The 20,284-nt window shown below is 38.9% G+C and overlaps 1 protein-coding gene across 1 annotated transcript in view; it reads right to left on the bottom strand.

The window, feature by feature from the left end:
* Positions 1–20,284, bottom strand: part of LOC150078125 (uncharacterized) — a 281,371-nt gene that overhangs the window by 37,986 nt on the left and 223,101 nt on the right. The window contains exon 16 of the mRNA XM_090384470.1: positions 2,690–2,965. Coding sequence (XP_090240596.1) covers positions 2,690–2,965 — 276 coding nt within the window. The remainder of the gene's footprint in view (positions 1–2,689; positions 2,966–20,284) is intronic.

The following is a 20,284-nucleotide window of genomic DNA, read 5'->3' as shown; positions in this document are numbered from 1 at the left end:
ATCAAAGGAAGGGTTTTTGCTTTCATAAAGGTGAAAACAGCAGTCTCAGACAGTTTTTAAATTCTATACAGTGGGATCAACTAATGATGTTAAAAACAGTGAATTCTAAATGCGAAGCCTTCAACGAATTAGTCTGGGAAGCTACTAGGCTTTTCATACCAATTAAGAAATACTGTTCAAGATTTAGACCTAAATGGATATCAGATGAACTAATGAGGCTCGTGGCAGAGAAAAAAAATGCATGGGATGCATATAAATTATCAGGTGACATGAAAGTCACCTGATAATTTATATGCATCCCATGCATTTTTTATATCTGCCATATCTATGCTTATATCTGCCATATCTATGGCAGATATAAGCTGGTCTGTAATTAAGTCACGAAGTAGGTTAGGCAAGAGAAGGTTGATTATGAGAAATCCTTGGCAAGAAATGCAAAGAACAACAACAAAGACTTCTTTACTTATGTAAACTCCAGAAGGAAATGGATGAATCAGATTGCTCCACGTAACATATGGCTCGACTATTGATGATCATGCTCAGGTAACTGATAAATTGAATTTTTTTTTTTTATTGCATCTACACACACAAGGAATTCTGTAAGGAATGGGAGGACAGAAGTATACTAAACTCTAACAGGGAGCTAAATGATTTTGTAATAACGAAGAGCAAAGTGGAGGAGAAACTGTTGAAGTTAAACATAAAAAAGGCACCTGGGGTGGATGGAATCTATCTAGTTATGCTGAAGGAGGCAGCGAGGGAAGTAAGCAAACTCTTAGCCATAATTATGAGAGCATCCTCAGATTCAGGCGAGGTTCCCATGGTCTGGAGATAATCCCCAATTCATAAAGGGGGTTCAAAGGGTGACACAAATAATTATAGACCTGTTAACTTCTATTCCAGGGAAAATAATGGAGTCACTGGTTAAAGAAGGGTTGCAGGATCATCTAGACAAGACTGCAGTAATATTTCAGACACAGCATGGGTTTATTAAGGGATGGTCTGGTTTGACTAATTTGATTGGACACTACGATGTGGTCACAAAGGAACTGGATGCAAAAAAATAATTTTGATATCATATATTTGGATTTCAGGAAAGCTTTTGATACTGTTGCACATATGGAAGACTTCTGTACAAATTGGAGTGGTATGGCATTAAGGGCAAATTGCTACAATGGATAAAGGGATGGTTGAGTGGGAGATGGCAGAGAGTGGTAATAAATGGTCACTGCTCTATGTGGACTAATGTTATTAGTGAAGCCCCCCAGGATTCAGTGTTGGGCCCATTGTTGTTTTGTGTATTTATCAATGATATCGATGAAGGTATATCAGGCTTAATTTCCAAGTCTGCAGATGACACAAAGGTTGGCAGGGTTGTTAATGAGAGTAAAGACAGTATGCTACTGCAAAAGGATCCAGAAAAGTTAGGCAGATGGGCTGATAAGTGGAAACTGAAGTTGAACATCAACAAATGCAAAGGTACTGCATATGGGTAGCAGTAGTAGGAAGTGAATATCCCCTGGTATAAGGTAATGGTCAGGCCACACCTTGAGTCCTGCATACAGATCTGGAGGCCTCATTTTAGGAAGGATGTAGAGTTGCTAGAATGAGTACAGAGAAGGGCAACAAGATTGGTGAAAGGAAAAATGGCACTCTTATGAAGAAAGGCTTAAGTTCTGCAAATTGCAGCATTTGGAGACTAGGTACCTGTGAGGTGATCTGATTGAGGTGTATAAGGTCTTGAATGGTTTGAGCAGGCTCAGTGCTGATGAGATTCTTAAACTTGCTCAAACTAAGAACCTGAGGGGACATAGATTCAAATTGAGGAAAGACAGTTGCAGAATAAATGTGTGAAAGTTTGCCTTTAGCTAGCAGGTAGTTTATTGCTGAAACAGACTTCCATCTGTTGTTGTGGAAGTTGATAGCTTAAATAAATTTAAGACTGAATTAGGCAAACATTTGGAGTGACTGGATGGGTGAGATGGGAAGGGGTTTTTTTTTTTTTTTGGTTAATGCTGTATAAGCTTGCTTTCTTGCATCATATGCCTCAACTAATGCTAATGCAAAAACACAGTAAATCACAAAACCTCTACAGGCATGCCACCAAAGGGGTTAAATGGGCTCAGAGAGTGGTGATGAAATACAGCAGATGAAACTATTTTTGAATCCCAGGAAGAATTGGCCATTCTCATGTGTTCATTACCTGAGAACCACTCAGGTTATGAAATCAGGTCATCACTCTGAAAACCAATGAATTCATGCCACCTTCACTATACAATAGTAATCCACATTTCTGAAAAGCCATAGCAAATGAATGGCATAGACCTTTCAGGCTCACTTTAGGTTTGTCTCATAACAGAATATAATGTCCCAGTATATGAAAAAAAAGGCCCAGTTCCTAAGCAATTCTGACTTCAAAGACAAAAACCCATCACTCAATCGAATATTTCCTATTTTTCAAATTGTGACAAAATTTTATTACTGAAATAATTTATACGTGAATTAAAAAACAGGTCTTACAACATCTGAATTTTTGCAATATAAAATTAAATTAGTCTGGTACAAGCCAAGGAGAACTGGCTTTTTTTTTTCATATGGGAAAACAGCTGATAGCTAATATTTGGGAACAGGGACCTTTTTTGGATACACTCGGATACTGATGAAATCAATATAATTAAAGAAATCATACCAGGCAAAACTGTCAGCTGGCAGGAACCTCTATCTGTGCCCAATGCATTGACCATCTCACAAAAGTATTCACCACTATCGGAAGCCTGAGCCTGAACAATGATAAGCAGCTGGTTATCTGCAGTAAAAAAATGCCTTTCTGTTGCAACTAAGGGACCATTATCCTTAGTCCAAGTCAGCAAAGGTTTTGGACTACCAGATGCCATACATTCCAATACTGCTGTTTCTCCTGCACGAGTTTCTTTGTCTTTCATTGGTTTCACAAAAGATGGAGTTTCTAAGAAAAAAACACAATAAATTCAAAACCCTTTTAGAACAAGATTATTGTTAAAGCAAAAGAATACCAATAACAATAATTCTCTGGACACTAAGGCAATATTAATATACTTCAAGCTTGCTTTCATTAAGAAAGCATCAGCATAACTTGTCTATAGACATCTCAACAAGAGGCTGACTTATCTAATGTTATTGTTTATGATTAAAAGATTCCATCCAAAATATATTGGTATTTCTGTCTCACAGAAGTTCAAATACACTAAGTATACATGAGAAATGTGTAACATAAGTCATGCCTATTTGTGTAAAAAGCAAAGATTACTTTATACTCAACTCTAGGGACAGACACAGAAACAGACCAGTTAATATCAATCCGGCAGCATCTTCAAATGAATCCTACAGAATGGGCCTTGTTGAATGGTCATAGTGATAAACTTGGATTTTTCTCAGTTAAAAAAGGAGCAAAAATCCAAAATAAATAAAACTCACTTTATTTGTTTTAAAAAGGAAATGTGATGTTGTTGTTGTTGGAGTGGGTTTATTGGCGCAAGGGCTGCTATGACCATATTGCGCCTATACCGTTACTTTGGAGTGTTTGTCAATATAGGAAAGGAGACTATTCTAGAAGTGATTGTATGCGTTAATCATTTTTAGAAAGGTGAACAGTTCTGATAAAGTGGCATCATTTCCAAGTATGTGGCTTAGTTGCAGAGGTTTTTGTGAGCTAATTAAGGATCTGAAGCATGCGATTCTAGCTGAATGATAATGTGCACATTCAATGATAATATGTTTTACAGTAAGTATAGAACTACAATGCGGGCAAAGTGGAGGATCTTCTCCTAGCAGTAGAAATAGGTGTGTAAGATGTGTATGGCCAATTCGTGCTCTTGCCAGCACGACCTCTTCCTGCCTGTTTGATCGGGAACTGGATCTCCACAGCTGTGGATTGTGTTTTATTTCAAGAAGTTTGTTACCGGTTTGATTATGCCACATTTCAGACCACATCTCAGTACATATCCGCCGTATGATTGGTTTGTAATCAGAAAAAGGAACAGGGGTGGAATCGAAGCAAGTAGGGTGTTTTGCTGCTTCGTCTGCACGCTCATTTCCTGGAATTCCAACGTGGCTCGGTATCCAGCAAAACGTAACAGTCCGATTATTTTTGTTGAGTTGGCATAACTGTGACCTGATTTGTGAGAGGAATGGATGCAAATGTTGTGATTTATTCTGCAGAGCATTCACCACACTTAAAGAGTCTGTATATATTATTACTTGGGTGTTTGGAACATCGTTAAGGAGTTTTAAAGCCATTTTGATGGCGTATAGTTCGGCCGTAAAAACACTGCATTCAAGTGGTAATTGGACAGAGACAGTGCATGCAGGACTCATTACTGCAGCTCCCACGGATACATCAGTTTTGGAGCCGTCCGTGTATATCTGAAGACTGTGAGCATTGGTCAATGCGTGATTCGCATGTAGTTGTCTAAGATTGTGGTTCGATAAGGAGTGTTTTCCCCACTGAAGAAAATAGTCGTCGCAATGAGGTATATACATTGCCCATGGTGCCTGTACTGCGTCCGTAGCTTGAAAGATATTTCCAAGATAGATTTTCCAATTTTGAGTTACCTCTTGTAGCCGAATACCAGCAGGTTTGTTTTCGTTGGGTTTATTTCTATATAAGTTTTCCCACTGCGGTTCAAAAAGATATGTCCAGATGGGATGAGACGGGTGACTACGTAATTTGACTGCATAACTAAGAAGCAATACTTTTCTCCTAAGATGTAGTGGAGGTTCATTGGCATCTATATACATACTTTGCACTGGGGATGTCTTAAAGGCCCCTAAGGCAATCCTGAGAGCACTATGCTGGACCGGATTGAGCCAAGCCAATGCTGTCTTTCGTGCAGAATCATAAACTGGGGCTCCATAATCTAGACGAGATCTTATTAAGGTTCGATACAGATGTAGAAGAGTGAAGCGATCGGCTCCCCATGTCATGGAAGATATAACTTTGAGGATATTAATCTTTTTCATGCACTGAGTTCTTATTTGTCGTATATGTGCCTGAAAGGTAAGTTTGGTGTCAAGTGTAAGGCCCAAGAACCGGATACTTTTGCTAAGTGGTATTTTTTGGGTTCCTAATATTAGCTCGGGATCTGGATGGAGCTGACGCTTTTTGCAAAAATGGATAGCAGTTGTTTTTGTTGCAGAGAGACGATAGCCATTGCGGGATGCCCATGATTCTATTTTATTTATCGAGAGCTGCAATTGTCGCTCAATGGACCGCATGCTTTGTGAATGATAGGATATAGTAAGGTCATCTGCATATAAATAGGTGTCAACATTAGCCGGAATATTTTCTGTTGCATTATTTAGCCTAACCGCAAAGAGCGTTGCACTTAGAACTGATCCTTGTGGGACCCCTTCTTCTTGGACAAATGTACGGGAGAGTGAATTGCAGTAACGCACTTGAAAGGTCCTGTTTTCTAGAAAACTCTGTATGATAAGGGGTAGTTGACCCCGGAGCCCTGTGGCATACAGATTTTGAAGTATGCCATACCGCCAGGTGGTATCAAAGGCTTTTTCGATATCCAAGCAAATCATGACTAGATGTTCTTTACGGATAAAAGCATTGCGTATGTTGGATTCTGCCTTGACCATAAGGTCTAGAGTTGACCGATTTTTCCGAAATCCGTACTGATTCTTATTCATCACCGAATGAGATTCTAGATACCATACTAAACGGGCGTGGATCATTTTTTCTAGTGTCTTACCAAGGCAACTGCTGAGAGATATTGGCCGATAGTTTCGTGGATCTGATTGATCCTTTCCAGGTTTAGCAAACGCTAGAACTATTGAGTGACGCCAAGAAAGAGGAAAGTAGCCATCTGAGAATATCCGGTTGAAGTATATTAGCAATGAATTCAAAGCTTGTTTGTTTAAATGTTTAAGCATTATATAGTATATCCCATCAGGCCCTGGTGCACTATCACCCGACCTATTTAGACAGCTCTCTAGTTCAAATGATGTAAAAGGTCGGTTATATGGAGGAGATGCCCTTGTATTGAAGTTCAGGTTATGCTTTTCTGCTTTAGCTTTTAGCTGTTTAAAAGTAGACTCATATGCTGATGCTGCGGAGATTTGGAAAAAGCAATCTGCCAGGGCATTTGCAATTTCTGTTGGAGTGGAGAAGTCTTTACCTTTCCAGCTTATAATCGGCATTGATTCGGGGAACAGTTTACCATTCAGTTTTTTGATTTTATTCCAGATTTTTCTAATCTCTGTATTTTTAGTAATAGTGGAAGCGAACCGGATCCAAGAGTCTTTTTTCGCTTTTTTCTGCACATAACGTGCCTTTGCTTTAAGTTTCTTAAAATTAATCAAGTTTTCAGTTGTTGGATACTTGCGAAATCGATTCCATGCTTTATTCTTTTCTCTTTTAGCATCACGGCATGCATCATTCCACCAGATATTGGCATGTCTGCGAGGACTGGCTGTGGTTTTTGGTATAGCACAGGTTGCAGCTGTTATTATCTGTGCAGTAATGTGGTCGGTAACTTTATCTATGGACTGGCTTTTGATGACTTCATTATCAAAGGAAATTGAATCTGTGAACTTGTTCCAGTCTGCTTTTGAAAATTTCCATTTTATGCGGCTGGCTATATGTGTGGTTCTGTTTGTTTGCAATTTGCAAATAATTGGGTAATGGTCACTGTTTAGTGGGTTACTTGAAACTATCCACTGAATGATTGGGAATAGTTTTGGGGAACATATTGATAAGTCTATGGCAGTAGATACTCCGGTGGGAAAATGAATATAAGTGTCAGCACCAGTGTTTAATAATGTGAGATTCTGGCTCTCAAGAACTGTTTCAATAAGTTTTCCTCGTTTGTCTATCTGGGGAGATCCCCACATAGTGTGGTGCCCATTGAAATCTCCTAGTAGAATGAAAGGAGATGGAAGCTGCTTTATAAGGTCCTCCAGTTCTTTCACAGTGAATTCTTTGTTTGGGGAAAGGTATACAGAGACAATGGTTAAAGTAAAATTTAAAACAATACGTATGGCTACAGCTTCTAATGTGGTCTGCAGGGAGATCTGTTTTGTAGGAACTTTGTTGTCAACTAGTATGGCTACACCTCCTCTGGTTGAGTTAGTATTGCTTCTGTCTTGTTGATAGATACTATAATTTTTAATCACTGGAGTCACCTGCGGAGTTAGATTGGTTTCTTGCAAGCAGAGGCTGATTGGACTGTGCTGTTTGATTAGGTCATAAATATCAAATATATTGCTTCGTAGACCTCTACAGTTCCACTGTATAATATTCTGCATTATTTAGTTTTTGAGATTGAGTATGGTTCTGTCTGTTTTTTATATCCAACCTGCTTGTGTCGTTCTGGTTTCATCTTTTCTTTTTTTGGGAAGCTAGGACGCCCAAGGTCCATATCATCTTCTGCATGTAAATCTAATATTGTCTCATCATGCGGGGTACCAGCATCTGTGTCCATATTTCCTGAGTATGGTTGTTGTGCAATATTTGGGGATGATGCTTTCAATTTCATAGTTTCTGGTAGAGTATCAGTTGCAGTTGGTGGGACTGTTAGCGGAGTATTGTTGGCACAAGTCACTTTACATTGTTCTGTAGGTGGCTGCTGTGGGACCGACAGCACTGATCGGGCCCAATCAGCAATTGAGATGGATGGAGGTACTGTGACTGCCGTTTGTGTTGCAGCTGACTGGTATTTTTTGGCTGCCGCAGCATAGGTAATTTTTGGCATACTGAGCATAACTTTTTTCCTAGCTTCCTGGTAGGTGACCTTTTGCTCAACTTTGTATTTCTGGATCTCTTTTCCTACCCTCCAGAGTTCACATGATTTTGAGTATGCTGGATGCTGGCCTTTACAATTTGGGCATTGTGGCGTTTCTGCATTGCAGTCCGTTTGTGCATGAGCTTTAGAACCACAGTTTGGGCAGATGGCGTCTCCTCGACATACTGTTTGCGCGTGTCCAAATTTTTGACACTTGAAGCATCTGATTGGGTTCGGAATGTAGGGACGTATTCGGCAATTAAGGTATCCGGCTTTGACACATGATGGTAAGGTTGGTGTACTAAATGTGAGGATAATATTCCTAGTGGGAACAAGTTCACCATCTTTTTTAAGTATTATCCGTTTTGCTTGAACTACCTTTTGATCTTTTAGTTCTTCTACTATCTCGTCTTCAGTGACATTCATCAGGTCCCACTCTGCTATTACTCCTTTGGAGCTATTTAAAGTGGCATGAGGGGTGACCTGTACTGGTATTCCGCCGAAAGTGGATAATTTCAGTAGAGACTGAGAATGCTGGTGCTTAGTTGTTTCGACTAGAAGATCTCCAGATCGGAGTCTTTTCACCATTTTCGGTGAACCAGCCACACTTTCCAAACATTTCTGGATTAGAAATGGTGAAAGTGAACTCACAGGTTTGGCAGAAAGAGAATGTAATATGAGGAACGCTGGATATTCCTGCTGATTCTCATTTTTGCGTAGTCTCTTAGATTGTGATTCGTCACGTTCAGGTTCATTTGAGTCATGACATGAGCGTCTAGGCTCAAGTACTGGAAAGTTGTCATAATCCATGGTTGCTCCTTTTAGCCCCAGAGGATAACTTTTCCTCCAGGTTACCGGCCCCGCCACGTGGAGGCAGGAGCGGTGCCACCAGTGACCAAGCGATTAGAGATTAGTGGTTAGTGTGTTATGTGTTATTTCTATATACAAGAAGAAGAAAGGTACCTTTCCTTTCTTTTTGAAAAGCTTACTTCTTTATTTAGAAGAGCTGAAAATAAATAACTTAGCAAATGAAACACTTGAAATTTCTCTGAAATCTATTAACTCTAGAGAAGTCGCTTTGAAATTCACTTGTAGATTCGCTTTGATCACTCGCTTGGCACTCGGGGCCAGGAAATGTGATACCAACAAGTAAAACAGTAGATATGAAAAAGTGTCTTATAAAATTACAATTAAAGTTTGATGGAAATATAATGCAAGAACAATAAAATCAGGCCTAAGATTACTGAAACCAGCAAATTCCCTTGGTCAAGAGTATAATGCATTTATAATCATGTCTAGCATTTTATAAATTCATAGTGGTTTCAAAGCCCACACCAATAAACTTCAATTATGGCTTCATCATATATTAAGTTTATATCAACAGATGCCACAGAAAATATCTGAAAAAACATAACACAAACATGACCCAAATTCATAAAAAAAAAAAAAAAAAAAAACCAAGCCTTTCAAATAAAACCAGACAAGAAATTTTCCATAAATTTTAGGGATAAATCATAAAAGTTGGGAGGTGCTCTTAGTAAATAATGGCTGTACAGAACAAGTAAGCCAGATACTTGCTGGCTTCTTTATACATAGTGGTCAACTTCTGACTTTCAAAAAAGCTGGAGATCAGGTTTATTATAAGCAGGAGGAAAACATTTTTGGGCCAAAACAGGCAAAAACTTTGCAGAAAAAGCAAGAAGTTTTTTATAGTCCACATTGCACCAGAAATTAAATTTCACTGACAACTTACAAATTATATATTAAAATGCAAACACAGGATTGTTTACCAGTATAATATGCTTTCAAACATTAGCTAACCTACGGTTTTATTGTTTGTGGACTTCTATTCTTATTTTCTGTTAGATATCAACTGATTGTGATTTCTTCAATAATGATACTGTTGCAGATTTTGCTCTCTTCATAAATGTTGAGTCAAAGTTTTGTACATAAGGCCCTGTTATCTAAACTTGGCTGTCAAGAGCATTTTGCAGGCTGCACCAGAAAGAAAAGATATGAAATCAATTTTTGTTTTCTCACCTTGCTGAATATTCTCTCACACTCAGCACTGCTATGTAAAATTGCTAAAATGCCAAGCATGAATTAGAATAATTAGTTAAATTTTAAGCTTCCTTATGCACTTGTCATTTCCCCAACCAAGACCACTGCACATAAATTCTTTCTTCTTTCATAAAAGTATCTGGTAAGTTCTCACAGCGAAACTTGTAGAAATGATGGTGCAAAACAGTTTTTGCACCATCATTTCTGCTGGATTCACCATCATTAAAAAACTGTCTTTAAAAGACAGTTTTTTAAAGGAATCCCACATGCTTTGAAGTTGTTCAGAAGATGCCCGGTGCTGAACCCCATTGAGTCACCATCCAATGATAGCACTAGAGCAAGCAAGCTGCTTTCAATAAGGTCACCACAATAGGATATAGCTTGGATCACTTTGATTTACTAGCATTTGTGGTAAAATTTGGTCCTTGAGGTTGTCACAGACATTCTCTTCTTGCTACCTGGGAGTCTAAAACGCTGATGGAACTGATATTCGGATGACACTAAAGTCAAGTGGACCCAATTTCGGCGAAGTCTGGACGGTCTGTGACAGCCAAATCCTTTGCTTGCACCTTCACGATGGTGGGACTGTTAGTAATCCTGGGTATAACCTCCATGCACAAGTACATGGTGGGTAACCACCCAGGTGTGAACCGACGTAAGAAGGGGTCTAGGTGTGGCACCCACACCACATGGAGGAATGCCGCCCCTCTGTGTTACCAGGCAATACTAGGTGGTAGATGACTCTCATCAACCGGTGCAATACCACCACTTTGCTTATTGGAGGCTTGAAGTGGGCAACCTTATCTGCAAAAATGTCCATTTCCACTTGCAGTCTGCCAAACCCCATGTAATTTTTCTGACAGAATCTCAGTTATTGGTTGATCCAACTACTGCTCATCTCAGATGCCCAAATTATTCGCTGTATGATTCCTTTCACCTCAAAGGTGGTACTTGTGCATATGTCCATTCTGTTATTCCCTGTCAGAGAATTGGCAATTTAGAATCTCTTCTCTTTGATCTTCTCTGGCTTAAAATCTCTCTACCTCATTGTGTCAAATTCATCTGTTGTCTCTACCATTCTCCCAACTCCACTAATCGCTTGGAGCTCTTTGACTTCCTCTCTTTGCAACTTGACTTTCTCCAGTCCAACTTTCCTAACAGTGAGGTAATTTTCCTTGGTGATTTTAATGTCCACAACTCCAGCTGGCTTCCGTTTTCTAGTCACACCGACCCAGCTGGTCGAGATGCTGAGGCTTTTGCAATTACTAATGACCTTGCACAGACTGTTCATTTACCTACAAGAATACTGGACAATCCTAATCATACAGCCAACACGCTTGATCACAAACAACCCTTCTAAGTACACGGTCGAAGTGAGAGGTCCTTTAGGCACTTCAGATCACAACTTGGTGATTGTCTCTTCTCCAATAGAGCCTTTATCTAATGGCTATTCCCAACCTCGCGTTGTTTGGCATTACAAAAATGCAAAATGGGATGACCTGTGAGATTTCTTTTCTTTTTTTCTTTGGTCGGATTACTGTTTCAAAACTTCTGATGTCAACGTTTGCTCAGATCGTGTGAGTGAAATCATTCTTGCAGGAATGGAATCCTTTATCCCACACTCCACTTTAAAATCTTGTCCTTTATCTAAACCATAGGTTCCCAAAGTGGGCGGTACCGGCCCCAGTGGGCGCTGAAGCCTTCTAGGGGGGGGGGTGATAGTGGGTTCAGAAGCAATTGGGGGGCATTCAGGCGGTCTAGGAGTCGGTGGCTCCTTATCCATATTTTTTATCTCCAGTGGACCCAGTTCAAAAGTCATCTAATAAATTCTATAATTTTTACTCTATGGACACAGCTGAAATTCGCTATAGGTGAAGCCAGAACTGTTTTCTTTGATTTTCCCACTTCAATTTTCAAAACCTTCTATTGAATTTCACACAAATGACAAGAATGTGACATCAAGTGTGTATTTATTTAGGCCTTTTTCTTTTATTTTTCTAAACCCACCCTAATTAGCCTAGGGCCTTTGAAATGCGACAACATGAGCTACTGTGAGTTGACATAAGAAGCAATAAAGCGAAACAGTAGCAACAACTGTAATGCTAATGACGTAAGCTTGACCAGTCAATTATATCTCCGCGTCTGTTGATTCGTTTGAGACAGATTAAGCACGAATTTTAAACTAATGCCGTAGCGCGTTTCATCTTCAAAGCTTCCAAGGCTGTTTTGCCCGACGTAATAATTCATGAATTGATATGTGATCGTACATTTTTGCTGTTTAGGAATAAGTTTCATTATTTTTTGTGTGCTTTGCCAACAATCATCAGTCGAAAGTGTGATAGATAAGTGGAGTCATATAAAGTGTAAATTAAATCTTTTATTTTGTGAATATTGTTGCAAATTTTATTACTTCATTATGTCTGAATCTAAGAAGAAATGTCGACAGTACAGTATTGAGTATTTGAAATATGGTTTTATTCAGTCTCCTACGAACCAATTATTACCTATGTGCTTGATTTGCCAAAAAGTATTTTCAAATGAAGCAGCGAAGCCTTCTAGGCTACAAGAGCATTTGACTAAAATGCATGCTGATGAAAAGGATAAAGATTTGTCCTATTTTCAAGTACTAGAAGAAAAATATTTTAAACGTCAAAACGTTTAAAATATTTCAAAACTTTTTGTGTCGTCCAGTAAACAAGATAATGACGGATTACAAGCTTCTTATAATATTTCATTATTAATTGCAAAAGTGGGAAAACCACACACAATTGGTGAGGAATTAATCTTGCCGGCAGTAAAAGAAGTAATAAACACTGTGCTGCATAAGCCAGTATCAGACATCAGGAAAATTCCTTTGAGCAATAATTCAGTGCAAAGAAGAATCGATGAAATGGCTGAAGACGTTGAAAAATCATTGTGCGATTATTTGAAGACATACCAATTTTCCATTCAACTCGATGAATCAACTCTCCCAAATAATGAAGCACTACTCTTACATATGTACGATTCATAAAAGAAGAAAAAGTTTGTCAAGAATTATTATTTGCTAAAAATTTGGAAGCAGATACAAAGGGAGAATCTATATTTAATACCATGAATAAGTTTTTTTCAAGAGAAAGACATTCCAATTCGTAATATTTTGTCTGCTGCTATTGATGGTGCTCCAGCAATGACAAGGTGCCACAAGGGTTTCGTAGAGCATTTGAAACAAGCAGTACCAAATGTACTTGCTATACATTGTGTTCTTCATCGCCAACATTTGGTTGCGAAGAATTTAAGTGAACGCTTGCATACGTCGCTCCATTACGTTATTAGAGCAGTCAATAAAATTAGAAGCAATTCATTGAGTGACAGATTGTTTAGCCAACTCTGTAGTGAAAACGATGCAGATTTCAATCATTTGCTGCTTCACACAGAAGTTCGTTGGCTTTCAAAAGGTATTTGTCTGAATCGATTTTACAATTTGTTTGATTCAGTACTAGAGTTCCTAGAAAACAGAGACGACGAATTGCGGGCCAACCTGATTACATCCAAAAATGACATCGCTTATTTGACAGACCTCTATAAAATATTTAATGAAGTCAATCTACAATTACAAGGTGATGAATTGAATTTAATTAAAACAAAAAATGTTATTGCCGCTTTTGTGGGGAAACTTCTTCTGTTCAAGCAGAATCTAGGCCGAGGGGAATATAGCCACTTTTCAAATTTATCAGCAGTGTCTCTCAAAAAGGAAGATTTACTTACATACTGCCAACACTTGGAGGTTGTTCGTGCTGATTTTAATGAGCGATTCAAGGATATTCTAAACATGAATATACCAAATTGGGTTCTAGATCCTTTCTCACATGTAAACACAGCAGGATCATCAAATTTAGAAAAGGAACTCATAGAACTCACAACAAATGAAAAACTAAAAATAAAATTCAAAAGTTCTGGCTTCAGAAATCAATACCGACACTGTACCCTGGATTATGGGAAATAGTGAAGAAATTTTTAATTGCATTTCCATCTCCTTATTTGGCTGAGCATGGGTTTAGTGCTGTCGCAAATTTACTATCTAAGAAAAGGAACCGATTGCATATAACTGAGTGTGGTGATTTACGACTGTTTTTAATGAAAGTTGAACCCGATATTAACAAACTTTTAAAAATGCATCAGGCTCATCCTTCACATTAATTTGTTATTTTTTATTTGTATTTTTACTTTGTAAGTTCGAAATAAACAATTTTCTAATATCATTTGATGGTGTTTTAATTATTACAATAAGATTTTTACTAATGTAATACAATCTCCTAATATGTATTCCGAATTTTCATATTTAAACCATTGTATGAAACTTCACATTAATTTGTTATTTTTGCTTTGTATTTTTACTTTATAAGTTTGAAATAAACAATTTTGTAATATATATAATGGTGTTTTAATTATTACAATAAGATTCTTATTAATGCATTTGCAATCTCTTAATATGTATTCCGAATTTTCATATTTAAACCATTGTATGAAACTGTGCATAATGTTATTCGAGCATACACTTTACAATCTTTACATATGGGCTATGTTTCATCAAAATTAGTATAGCAATAACTGTGTTCAAGATGAAGCACATATTGGCCACTGCTTTTTCAATAATTTAACGGCATAAGCAGTAATGTATCATTAGTTGCTTTTTACGTTGAAAATATCAAACGGCTTGAACGCGGAAAACTGTTATAATGGGGGGTGTTACAAAATTTATATCTTGCAAAGTGGGCAGTGGCCCGAAAAAGTTTGGGAACCTATGATCTAAGCCTTGGTTTTCCAATAAATGTGCTAAGGCTGTTAAAGAGAAGAATGTTGCATATCGTAATTGGTTTGTTTCTAATTCTTCAGTTTCATTTTCTGCCTACACCAAAGCTCGCAACAATTGTAAAGCAGCTATTAATCAGTCAAAACTAGAGTTTGAACAGGCTAAGAGTAGAAAACTTGCTTCTTGCCCTAATGGTAGCCGAGCATTCTGGTCTCTTGCCAAAGCTATTGGCTGCAACTTTTGCCCATCTCTGCTCCCACCTCTGTCCAAACCAAATGGTTCTGTTGTTACTTCAGCCAAGGATAAAGCAGATCTGCTAGCATCCCATTTTCCTTCCAACTTATGTATTAATGATCTTGGTAAAACACCTCCCACCATTCCCAATACGCTCCATTCAATGCCTCCTGTGGTCTTCCGTCAAAAGGATGTCAGAAGGAGTTTGACAAATCTTGATGCTAAGAAAGCTCCATATATCCCAATGGTATTTCTGCACTTGTTCTCAAAACCTGTGCTCCTGAGCTTACTCCTATTCTTTGCCGCCTTTTTTCACTTTCTTATTCCAAAGGTGTTTTCCCTTCTGCTTGGAAATTTGCTCATATCCAACCAGTTCCTTAAAAGGGTGACAAATCCGTCCCATTATCGTCCCATTGAAATTACTTCTACTCTTTCTAAAGTAATGGAGAAATCAATTAACCGACAACTCAAACTACCTAGAAACATTCCACCTGATCAATGATCGCCAGTATGGATTCTGTCAGTGTCGATCCACTGGTGATATTCCGGCTTATGTTATCCATTTATGGACTAATTCAATAGAAAGGTTCGGTGAAACACAAGTAGTTGCTCTTGACATCTCAAAAGCTTTCGATCATGTTTGGCATAAAGGTGTTCTAAACAGGCTTCCAACTTATGGTTTTCCAACTGTTTTTTTGTAATTGGTTATCCAGTTTTCTCTCTGATCGCTCACTGAGGGTGATGGTAGATGGCTCTCTGTCTTCTAACTTCTCCACTAATACCGGTGTCCCCCAAGGTTCAGTTCTTTCCCGCACTCTTTTCCTCTTGTATATTAATGACCTTCTTCCATTGACTGGAAATCCTATCCATAGTTTTGCCGATGATAGCACATTGCATTCCACTTTCCATTTTGAGAAACCTTGCCCTGCTCAATCAGCTTAAATTCTCGAAAATCTGCTACCAAGTCCTTAAATGTCGATCTTCAGGTAATTTTCCAGTGGGCCAAAGACAGCTTAGTTGATTTCAACCCGTCTAAAACTCAGTCTTGTCTTATATCTCGCAAAAAGGATTCTTCTGCTCCTATGCTTACCTTTAGTGACACTCCGATTTTTAGGCAAAATGATATATCTCTTTTGGGGATTACCCTGACTTCTAATCTCTCTTGGCACAAGCACATTACAAATATTGCTTCCTCTGCATCTAAAAAACTTGGTTTTCTCTTTCACTCTCAGTGTTACTTTTCTTCCAAACAGCTGCTCACTCTGTATAAATCGCAAATCTGCCCTACCATGGAATATTGTTCCCACATCTAGGGTGGTGCCCCCAAAACCTCTCTTAGGATTCTTGATTCCAGTCAGAAGAGGGCAGTTAGAATCTCTCCACTCACTGTCTCACAGACGTACTGTTTCTGCTGCATGCCTCTTCTCTCTTTCAAAACAGTCCAAACACGTGCAGCTACATCCATTTACTGTCCAACTTCAAACTCACAGAACCAACTTTTCATCTTCCTCGTTTATTCATTCAACTGCCGTTTTCTGGAACAACCTTCCTTCATACGTATTTCCTGAAAATTACAGTCTACAGAAGTTCAAGTCCAATGTCAACAAATATCTTCTTTCGTTTTCTCAACCTCCAACCCAAGCACGGTACTAAGTACTATAGGATTCTAATACCTCTTGTGTTTGGGGTTTAAATAAAAAAATAAATAAATAAATAAAATAAAACTGAAAATGGCCCGTTTTTCAGGTCCCTCTTCTTTCCCTATCCATGCAATTTGACTAACAACTGTGTTTCCATAGCCATACTTTTCTGCTATTTCCCTATCAACAAACATAATTCTGAATAATGCATTTACGTGATCAGTGCAACTTATGCAACTCAGAAGAAATTTATTCGTGACAAAGGATGGAAATTAAAATTCAAGACATATGACATCATTGTCACTACTTAATGTTATATATCTTGTTTTGCATTTCTTCCTATGCACTGTCAGCTGTTCTTATGCTTATCTGTTTGCAAATGTCGGTTACATCACATTTACCACCACTTCAAACTAAAAAATCACATCTGCACACACACAGTACTCAAGGGCAAAAATATTACCTTTTTCAGATTTTACAATACGTGGAAAATCTTGTGCATATGTCTTCTGAAATGTTATATATTCCCTTGGCATCTTACTGAAAGACAGTATTAATTAGTTTCACACCACACAAGTACGATGAAATGGCCACACATTGCAGAGAACAAGGCTATTATTATTATTATAAAAAATACCTTTTCTCCTTTATGGAATTTTTTCTGTCCCACAACACAACCAATCATTCCATGGTACCAAGTGCATGGAATGGTTGGTTGTGTCCAGTTACTATTATTATTGTTATTATTACTGTTGGTTGAGGAACTCTCTTACTATCCTACAGGTGTTCAAGATCACAACTTTCAGGAGTTCTACGTAAGTGTTCTCTGTGAGGCCTATTGCTGCTAGGTTCTTATGGAGATTCTTTGGAACAGTGCAAGTGGCTGACAGTGATTGGGTTGTCATTACTTGTTCCATATGCCATATACCTTTGACCTTCTGTCTTAGGTCTCAGTACTTCCTAATCTTTTCCTTATATGTTTTTTAGAGATTGCTGGCACTGGGCCCAGCTGTCAATCAGGTAGGTAGCAATTTCCTTCTTGTCAATGAGGGTTATGTCTAGTCTGTTGTGCAGGATCGTCTTATCTATTATTATGGCACAGCTCCAGTACAGTATGGCCTTTGGCTAGTACTTATAATATAGTACACTTTCTTTGATCAGCTAATATTTTTGCACTAGCTCCTGATGTATTATTCTAGCCACCTGGTCATGTCTGCGAGTGTACTCTGTCTCGGTGGTCACCCTGAATCCTGTGGCGGTATGCTGGATTGTTTCTGGAGACAGGTCACATCAATGATGTGTCATCTGTTATTCCAGGGTCCTAGGCAATGTATTTCCTGTAGTTCCTGATGTTGATTACCTGGTCTTGGATTGTGAGCATGAATCCTTCGGTCTCGAGGAAGAGCCTTCCGTTCATGAGACAAGCATTGGAAGCCATCTTATCTGTGTAGTCTTGGTGGAGGTCATTGTAGCGTCTGCCATGGGGGGTCTTCTTCACCCATCTTTCTGTCTTTGTATCTTCTGACTGTCTGTGTAGTCCTTATTGAGGTTAAATGTTGTGTGCTGTTTGTCTATCTTTCTTATGGCTTGATAGGTTGGTGCTATGTTTTCCTGGAAATAATCCCATAGGTTCTTAATCACCATCTCTTGTTCAGTCATCATTATCCTGGTCGATCTCATAATCTCCTCCAGCTTGGTGTTGGTCCAATCTACGATTCCAAAACAGTACATTAGTACCGGGAGTGCAAAAATGTTTATGACTGTGACCATGTTCCGCCATTCAGCTTTGATTTTATCGGGGTTTTCAGTCTCTGATGGTATTTACGTAGCCAAGTGGTCAGGAGCGAGAGTGCATAGCACATGTTCCTTGAGTGGACCGGGGTTCAAGCCCGTGACTACTAAATATGATAAATATTTGTATTGACGATTTATTGTAAACTCTACTGACTTGGTTGTCGTGCTGTAGTATAAACAGAAAATTTATTTATTTATTTCTCAGTCAAGTGGGCCTTGATCTCCTTGTCAGGGGTGTTGCTAGATTAGCCACCAGCAACTGGCACCGCAGGTAAATCATGAAGTCAGCGCCCCCAAAACTCCAAGGGAAGTATAGGCTGAGGTCAGTAATGCACCCTAAGCGACTGCCTAGTTGGCCTAATGATAGCACCAGCCCTGCTCCTTGTGTTTTAACTGGCAGGCCTGCATCACCTACAGATATTTGTATGTCTCTCCCTCTTTCATGGCTTCAATCTCTTCAGCTGGTAGTTTTGTCCAACTAGATGTCCTTGACGTAATCCATGGGTCTTGCATTTGTCTAAGCCAAATTCCATCCTGATATCATTGCTGAATTCTTCGTTGATCCGGAGTAGATGTTGGAGTTGATTCTCAGTTGCAGATAGAGTTGATGTCATCCATGTACGACAGGTGAGAGAGAGAGAGAGAGAGAGAGGGTGTACAGGCTCTTCCTCCCTTCTTTTAGGGTATATTTGTACTAGCTGTTACTGAATATGGCACATAGTGCTTGAGAGCTAAACAGAACCATAGTGGAATTAGAGCATCTCCCTGAAAGATTCCTCTTCTGATGGGTATCAGTTTTTTTTTTTAGGAGCATTAGCAACTAAGGCCATATTGCTCCGTGATATGCGGTGGTCATTCCCTGACCTTTCCGCATCCTCCGTATTTAGTGGTGACGGGCTCGAACCCGGTCTAATCAAGAAGCCTGTGCTACGCACTGCTGCTCCTTCCCACCTGGCTACGGAGGCGCCATATCAGTCTAGTCATGATGTTCTTAACCATTTTACCATGGCTGCTTCTAGGAAGTGTGTCAGTGTCGACATTACTTTGTAGATCTTCAGTCTGTATCAGCCAGCTATGGGGCACAGAGTCTAAGGCCTTGTGGTAGTCTATGTACAGGTTGCAGTGCTTCTTGTAGGCTTGCTCCATAATTGCAGTTTCAATGGTCAGTTGCTCCTTGCATCCTTTGTTCATCTGCTTAAATACCCTCTGCTGCTCAGCCATGATGTTTTGGCTCTCCAAGTGGTCTGATATCTCTTTAGTTATGCAGCTGGTCGGTATCTGAACATTGACCTGTCTACCAACATGAACATTGTTGGTAGACAGGTCTACACTTTGCCAGGTTTGAGGTATCTTTGTCCTTAGCCTTCAGGTAGGTGATTCCTTGAGTCAGAGACTCTGGGATTGTGTCAGGGTGCATTATTATCTGGGTGAACTGCTCTGCTATGTGTCTGTGTGCAGCTGAACTTCTTATACCAGTAGTTGTGGATGTTATCTATTCTTGGATGTTATGGATGTACTGGTACTAAGTGCATGGGGTGGTTGGTTGTGTCCAGTTACTATTATTATTGTTGGCAAAGTAACTCTCATACTATCTTACAGGTGTTCAGGATTGCGGCTTTCTGGAGTGCTATGTAAGTGTTCTCTGGGAGCCCTATAGTTGATAGGTTCTTATGGATGCTCTTTAGCATCCATATAAACATGTCAACCACTGACATGGTTGACACGCTTATATGGAACAAGTAATGATGGGATGATCATTACTTGTTCCATACACCGCATTTCTTTGACTTCCTAATCTTTTCCTTGCATGTCACTCAACCATCACTTTATCCAGAGCAGTAACATATCCTTCTTGCCACACTGCTCCAATTTGTACAGCAGTCTTTTATGTGCAACAATATCAGAAACTTTCCTGAAATCTAATTTTTATGATATAAAAATTATTTTTTGTATCCAGTTCCATTGTTACTGCGTCATCATATCCAATCAGATTT

This window comes from Mastigoproctus giganteus, chromosome 11 (genome assembly GCF_048544385.1).
Source record: "Mastigoproctus giganteus isolate SK-2022 chromosome 11, ASM4854438v1, whole genome shotgun sequence".
NCBI classification, from domain to species: domain Eukaryota; kingdom Metazoa; phylum Arthropoda; class Arachnida; order Uropygi; family Thelyphonidae; genus Mastigoproctus; species Mastigoproctus giganteus.
The sequence above is the reverse complement of the archived record's forward strand: the minus strand, read 5'-3'. Positions and strand labels throughout refer to the sequence as shown.